The sequence below is a fragment of the Gymnoscopelus braueri genome (genome assembly GCF_963280865.1).
Source record: "Gymnoscopelus braueri genome assembly, chromosome: 9".
Taxonomy (NCBI): Eukaryota; Metazoa; Chordata; class Actinopteri; order Myctophiformes; family Myctophidae; genus Gymnoscopelus; species Gymnoscopelus braueri.
The window spans coordinates 26030733-26038848 of NC_137610.1; the positions used below are offsets into that span (position 1 = coordinate 26030733).

Below are 8116 nucleotides of genomic sequence, written 5' to 3' on the forward strand. Positions count from 1 at the left end.
TCTGTGTGTTTTTGTGTTCCAGGAACCTGGTGGCTCTGGGTCGTCAGCTGACCCGTCAGCACGCCGGGGCAGAGGACGGAGTGTCGCTAACGGGACGCCACTGCCTCATCCTGTGTGTCCTCCTCCTCTCTCAGCTCCTCATCAACTACGTCTTCACCTGAACCTCCCCTCACCGCCCCCCAAGGACCCCCGTCGGCCGACCCCCCCCCACCCCATCCCAGCACTGATCTATACCGTCAGATCACACCCACCCCCCCAAAAAAAAAACACAAACACTACAAAGATTTATACTTGTTCACACAACCGAAAATAGCTGATCTGCTTACGTTTTTATGTTGTTGGATCGTTCGCGAGTGACTTAGTTTGGAGTGATTTGTTCTTTTGTTTTGGTGAATGGTGAACGAACTCTGCCACTTCCTCAGAAAGGTTATCGTTTCCTCGAGTCGCTCGGTTTCCTCTGTGTGGAAAGCCCTGGTGACGTGAGGTTCAGTGAGTCAGTCAATTAGTTTTACATTTATTTATGAAATTATTTAAAAAATGTCTGCTACACTCCCCCTGAACTGATAGGATGTTTTCTGTGCTGCACCTCACAGTCTCCTGTTAGACATGGTGCCAATGCCAGTGCATGTTCTTTTTTTTATTAACTCTCCCAGAGGAGGTTTTATAAATGATGCAGACCTGTTTTAAAATGGTAGAATTATCAAAACTTAAGAGACAATATTTGTTAAGGTTGATAAGAGCAAGGTTTTTTGGGGGAGCTACATGCGACAATTATTTACCATCCGACGTCCGAACAAAGACGCCTTTCATACTCCTTTACTGCCAACCGAACTTGTTCTGAGAGCTGATTCCTCCCCTCTTCCCCGCTCAGTAATCTGGTCAAATTAATCACAGCTGTATGCAGTTTGCTCTTTCATCTCCAGATGTTGGCGCATTGTGTACAATCAGTGCGGTTATATTTTGATACCTGGATATCGTTCATTCTGATGTGCTGTGGGACATTTTGTCATGGAGGTATGAGTCTATGGAGGTTTTGCTATTTTGTATTTATGGATAGTCATGGAGGGGGATAGAGACTTTAGTTCATCCCGCCTCTGTTCCAAGCTGCTTTCACTGCTGCCTGGTCTGAATGCGGAAATACAAATAAGTATGTCACAACCACCCAACGACCAATCACACTGTCGGAACCGTCCCGGAAAAAATTCGGACAGTAAAGACATCTAGGTGTGCTGGGGTGACCGCCAAGAGTTCTGAGGCTGCTCATCGGAACTTCTTATTGATGTCATTTTGTAGTTATACCCCATAAGAACCACGATCGGACATCGGATGGTAGCATGTACTGTAGCCCCCTTTAAAAAGCTCTTCTATTGGTTTAAGCGTCATCATCACACCTGTGAAGGACCAGTTTGTGAAGCAAAAGAATAGAATTTTGGTGTTCAGAGGCTCTGAGCCACTCTTGCTACAGTACATGAGCTTGTAGATCGGCTATTTTCGGTGCACGGCGTCAATACGCGACCAAGTATAACTCAGGCTTTAATCAATAGGCGGACGGGGGACATGAGAGACATGCAGGGAAAAGGCTGATCTTAAATCAGTTGTGAGGGGGGTTGTGGGTAGGACACAATATTGCGGGCACAATAGCAATAAACACGACGGCACCCACCACCACCACCACCTGTCAGTCACATTCCCCCTCACCCCCCCTCGTGTATGGAGAGAACAACAGCACGGGGCACCCACGCACTTTGGACACGGAAGGGAGGATGACATGGATACTGAAGGACGGACGGATGGGGATTCAGTTTTTTAGAATGGAAGCAGAATCGTCGGATGTTGTTGTTTTTTTGCCAAGACGTTGAACGAACGAGAGGATGCTTCATCACTCCTTTCTTAATCGATGTGGTTTTATTTTTGTTTTTGTAAGACTCTGCAATACTGTCAAACTGTGCGTCTGTGTGTGTATGTCTGTGCGCGCGCGTGTGTTTGTTAGCGTGTTGTCCGTATGTCTACTAGGCCCTATGGGCGTGGATAGAACATCGCTTGAGACTTTTTCTTACTCCCCTTCCACACAAGACTTTGGGCCTTAATGCTAAAGCCAAAAAAAAAAAAAGAGAGAGGAAGAATTGGACATCTTACACAAGATGATGATGAAGAAGAAGAAGAAGGAAAAAACGAAAAGAAATTTCCAACAGTGCAATTCAGTTTTTTGTTTTTGTTTAGTTTCGTTTTTTTTGTTTTGATGCTCCAGTACACACTCTCGTCTCGTCTTTTAATAATGACGATTTTACCAAAAGAGTATTTATAACCCGAAAAGAGACAAAGAGTACTTGTTTACAGGGTGTTATGTTTCCTGTGACACATTCTGTAAAGAAAGAGACGTTTTTGGGGTTGTAACATGTTAACGGAGCGTGTTTTGTGTTTGTGTGCCTGTCGGTTCGCGCCATCACAGGAAAGGGTTAATAGCATAGCACTACTTTTGGTCTAGAGACCATTAAAAACTAGTGTGTACAATCAGTTATATATTTACGTAGCATATACGTATTGTATACCATTACACTAGTTGTGTACACCAGTGTGTACAATATATGTATAGCAGATGGAAGGAAATCACGGAAGGAAAGTCTCTGTCGCGTGGAAACCGCATATGTCCAAAACTGTGACTTTTCAGGATTCAAAAATAGCTAAAGCAGCAGATCTGCATCTAGAAACATGTGGGGCGCTAATTTTACGAAAAAACACAAAAAGTTAAAATATGAAGATTAGAGGTTTCTGCCCGACAGCAACGATACGATAAAAAGTTTTTTTAAATGGCGTTTCTAGAAAGCACAGGCTGAGAGGACTGTTGCAAGCAGGAACCAGTTGAAGCGGGTTTTGGTTCGGGTGTTGCTACATCTAGGGTGCGTTCGGAAATACAGCACTGAGCGCACTGGCCAATGAAACTAATAGGCGAGTGCGCTCCGGTGCGCAATGTCTGAACGCACCCCTAGGTTCACGCTGTTTCACAGGAACTGTTTTTAGTAAATTGGTTGTTGTTTTTTTTGTTAGTTTTTTATCCGTGTATCAAATATATGTATATATATGTCTGGAGCACATTCACACTCAGTCTGTGTTTTCCACAAAGAGATTTCAGAATGTATTTATTATTGGGTTGATTATTAACCTTGATTTTCTGATCTATAAATCTGCAAGCTTGGAGGAGGGGAAAGGACATGGTTAGACTATCGCTCCTGAGAGCCGCCATCTTGGTACTTGAACCCCCGCATCCGTATTGTGGGGAAAGCTTTCGCAGGAAAATAGCAGAGATCTGCTATTTTCAGCAAAAGCTTTCCCCAAAATAACAGAAAACAAAAAATACACTAGTATAGAGCCCTGAGGGACTCCGGTCAACCATATAGGGTTTAAGTAACAACTTGAACCGCAGTATCCCTATTCTGGGGCGAATATTCACCAAAAAACTGTTGATCTACAACTGCACGTAGATCGGCTATTTTTCGCGAAGAGATTTGGCGTTGGGGGGAAATGCAGTCCAAGTACAGTAAGTAACTCAGGTCCATTTAGGTTTTAAGTGGTTAAAAGGCCAATACATGCTCCTTCCGGCCTCGGAAAATCTTCTGTTTCTTACAGGCTCTCCGAACTATAGTTTGGAGAGCCATCTGGACATCTGGGAGTGCACAGGTTCCGAGAAAACGTTTCGGAATGATGTCAATTTGTAGCCTAGAAGCAGTGGTGGAAAAAGTACTCAAATTCTTTACTTAAGTAAAAGTATCAATACTGCAATATAGAAATACTCTGTTACAAGTAAAAATCCAGTATTCAAAATGTACTTGATTAAAAGTACAAAAGTATTGGCATCAAAATGTACTTAAAGTACCAAAAGTAAAAGTACTGAAATGTTTGAAAATACTTGTTGTAGATTGGCTATTTTCAAATAGCCTATGTATAAGATATCTGAAAAGTAACTAGTAACTAAAGTTCTCAAATAATTGTAGTGGAGTAAAAGTACAATATTTGCCTCTGAGATGTAGTGGAGTAGAAGTAAAAGTATTGAAAAAGTAAAGTACAAATACCTCAAAATTGTACTTAGGTACAGTACTTAAGTAAATGTACTTACCGGTAGTTAGTTTCCACCACAGGTCAGAAGGAACATGTACTGGTCTGAAGGCTGATGTATGCGCCGTCATACGGCGGAGTATAAACTTGGAATTACTGGGGGTCAACGTTGAAAAGTTCAGTTGAGCGATTGGTCGGCCGTGCCAACGAACGGGATGGGAGAGAACAGAAGAGCACACAGCGACTCATTGAATGCTTTTTATTCACTCTTCTTTATTCCTTTTGTTTCATATGTTTTTCCTTCCCTGTTTTCTACTCTAGCCTACTGCCATGTTGTGGGTATTCTGCATACCAGGATAATTTTTGTCATATGGAATGATACAACACAGAACATGAGTATGCCTAATGTTTTTGTTAATAACTTGTTGTATACTGTAGCACTACAGTAAAAAAGAAAAAAAGTTACATTTTAACTCAACGCTGACTTTTGCATCTTATTACTTTTAATTGATTTATTAGAAATGATTAACCATACAAAAGGGACAATTGAACGGGTTGAAACAATTGAGGATAAAACACAATAAAGTCCAGGACTTATTGCCATTGTGGTCCTCACATAAAAACATGACAAATAGCCTACAACTAAGTAGGTTAAAGAAGCAATTTTCATAACAAAAGACATCACATATCAGAGACAAAAACAAAACAACCATTACTAAAATTACTTCTGCACAATAGAAAATGTGATTAATGTGACTAAATGGAATGGGCAGAGCTTTTTAGATTGGACCAAAGTTGAATTGATCACCATCATCTCCACTAGAGGGAGGTGTTGTATTGGAGTCTTCATTGCCGTCTCTTATTATCCACAGTGTTGGAATAAGTACTTAGAAATACTGTATTCAAAATCTGACTTGAGTAAAAGTACAAAAGTATTGGCATTGAATATTCTTAAGGTACTAAAGTAAAAGTACTAAAATTGTAATATATTTGTCAAACTTATTATAATTTTTTTATACTCTTTATTGGAATCTTTTGTATTGTCACACTTTTTTAATTAAGTCTAAATGGGGCTTAAATCATCTGTCGGGTGGAAACCTCATATGTCCAAAACTGCTACTTTTCAGGATTAAAATTCAATCAATAGTATCAAAAGTATTAGATCTACAAGCTCAAAAGCACTGTGTTATGAGCTTGTAGATCTTCTACTTTTGAGACTTTTTTTGTGGTGCTGTCAAGTAGGGAATTCATTTATGAAAAAACACAAAGTTATGGAGGAGAATATGGAGATGAAAGGTTTCTGCCTGACAGCAACAAAATTGTTTTTTTTTTTACATTTGCCTCTGAGATGTAGTGTAGTAAAAGTACAAAGTATCAAGAAATGGAAATACATAAGTATACATACAATACATCAATTAGTATCTCGAAAACGTACTTAAAGTACAGTACTTAGAGTAATGTACTTAATTACTTTTACGTCACTGTTTAATCCACTTGTCTGACTTGTACATGTAATATATTGAGGGAGTAGGTCAGATGTAGCTGGAGGGCATATTGGTTACAAGGGAAAGAATTCATTGAACTTGGAGCCACACAAGCAGCAGCAGCAGCACACAGAACCAACTTTAATCCTCCCCTAGACACCAGGAAAGCCTTCAGGGGGGCTTTGATACCGGGAGGACAGACCACACACACACACACACACACACACACACACACACACACACACACACACACACACACACACACACACACACACACACACACACACACACACACACACAGGCATGAAAGTTATAGACCCATGCAGGTGAAAATCCTCCGGTAGACACCACACTGATCACACACACACACACACACACACACACACACACACACACACACCTAAGTCATTGAATTGACACAGCAGAGTCCCACCGCAATGCAGAATGACTGCAGACTGGATCAAGGTTCAAACAGCTGAGGTACTGTGTGTGTGTGCGCGTGTGCGTGTGTGGCTGTGTGTGTGTGTGTGGCTGTGTGTGGCTGTGGCTGGATATACCAGTCAAAAATGACTATATTTTTCTGGTCCACGTGAGGCATTTCTTTTGCTCATTAAGACCTTTAGAGTTTGGGTCACAACACACGTTTGTTTTTTAGGGATTAGGGATTTTGAGATTACGGTTAGGTTTAGGTGTGGTTGTGGTTGTGGTTATGTTAAGGTTAGCTTCAGGGGCCTATTACACGAAAGGAGAATTAAATAAGCCTGGATTTAAGTCAAATCCAGGTTTGACAAAGTCTGGTCCGTACAGCCTGGTTCATTCCGTTCCATGAACGCCAAGCCAGGCTGAAAAGGAGCGACTTTCTCGAGCTAGACCTTGTCAAGCCAGGCTGTGTCGAGCCAGGATGGTAAAGCCAGGTTTCACGTATTCCTATAAAAGACGGCACTTCAGTTAGGCTTAAACATGAGAAGTGTATAGTGAATATTGGAATTATCGCCTACTAATCTACAATGCGATAGCCTATTATATGTGCCAAGCACCAATATGTCTGAGTCTGTGCTCGGTAACCCCTAATTCTGCTTTCGTGAAATAGGCCCAGCTTCAGGTATGGTTATGGTTAGTGTTAGGTGTGATTATGGTTAGTGTTAGGGTCAGGTTGGGCAAGCAGGTTTAGTAAAAATCTAATCATGTTCCACATGAGAACGGCGTGGCTATACCACTTGCAAAGCCATGTCGTAAAAATGCCAATCCTAATGAAAAACTGTAATACAAAAAGTTTGTGTGTGCGTGCATGCGTTGATTCTAGCCTGCTGAGCCCATAAGAAGACCTAAAATGATGGATCACTAACTTTGATACTTCCACTTGCAAACATTCTTATTAATGGGTTGTGTTGATTAAGGGAACAAGTGCTGATTTCATTAACATTGTATTCTTTCCATCATTAGTAAATAAAGGTACGATTTTAGGGGACATTCTCAGATATCCCAGAGCCATTATTACAGTTCAGATGGTCTTTAAATACCAGCAATATTTCATTGTTGTAATGTGTGTGTGTCATCTTCAGTGGCAGACACTCAAGCTGTTCTGTTGTGTGATGATGGGACAATATTATCAAAGTGACAGGTCTGTCAAAACACAGACTAATCTAGCGCAGAAGGAATGTGTTTGTGGTTTACCGTAACATAGCTACCTGGAATTCATTCATTCATTCATCTGTCTCTGCCAAGGAAATGTGCTTTCGTTATTTGAAAACAGCTGCACCTTAACCGTCAGGGTTTTAAAAAAATATTTAGGCTGAATTGACTAGTGTGCCCTTTTGGGCATTGTCAGGCAAAGATGATCAAAGTTTTTCAAAACGTTGAAAACACTTTTTAATTAAAACTTTTAGATCAACAAGTTCACAAACGTGTCGCGACCTTGTGAGCTGAAATTGAACAGGGCTGGTAACAAAAATCGCCCTAAAGCTACTATACAGTGAAAATGAAATGCTGATCAAGAAAATCGTTGCCCTGCTTGATCATACTACAGCGTCATACCAAAGTAGCAGATCCACGAACTCGAAGCTTTGAGCTTGTAGATCTGCTGATTTAGCTATTTTTGAATTTGAATCCTGAAAAGTAACAGTTTTGGACACATAGGCTACGAGGTTTCCACCCCGCAGAGACAAAATATTTGTATCCTCTGAGCTTCCTTCCATTTCCTAACTCCATAAAATGAGAGGTAAGGTATACACGTTGCACATAGATTACAAGTACCCTTGGGGACGTGCGTGCAAACTGACCCCCGACATGATGTACTCGCGTGTCAGTGCTGAACAAACAGTGGCAGCCTCCCAGCAGCAGGTCTGTAAGATCAGAGCATCACATTCTGATCCTCCTAAATCCTCTGTTCCCGTTGGCATGTAATTCATGCAGAGCCTTCCGTGGCAGCCATTTAAAGTATGGAGTGGTAGGGGTGAAAGGGACAAGAGAATACGCATGTTGGTTAGCAGTGTGCTGTGCTGTCTGTGGGTAGATCATGGGCAGTAGGGCAGGGGTCGAAGGTCATTGGACCTCCCCCGTGGTCGGTCTCTGTTGTGTGGAGT

The 8116-nt window shown here is 41.4% G+C and overlaps 1 protein-coding gene across 1 annotated transcript in view; it reads left to right on the forward strand.

The window, feature by feature from the left end:
- osbpl5 (oxysterol binding protein-like 5) overlaps window positions 1-4528 on the forward strand; it is a 106719-nt gene extending 102191 nt beyond the window's left edge. The window contains exon 22 of the mRNA XM_080436743.1: window positions 23-4528. Within this exon, the coding sequence (XP_080292869.1) occupies window positions 23-161 (139 nt within the window). The 3' untranslated portion in view covers window positions 162-4528. The remainder of the gene's footprint in view (window positions 1-22) is intronic.
- Window positions 4529-8116: the final 3588 nt, after the last annotated feature.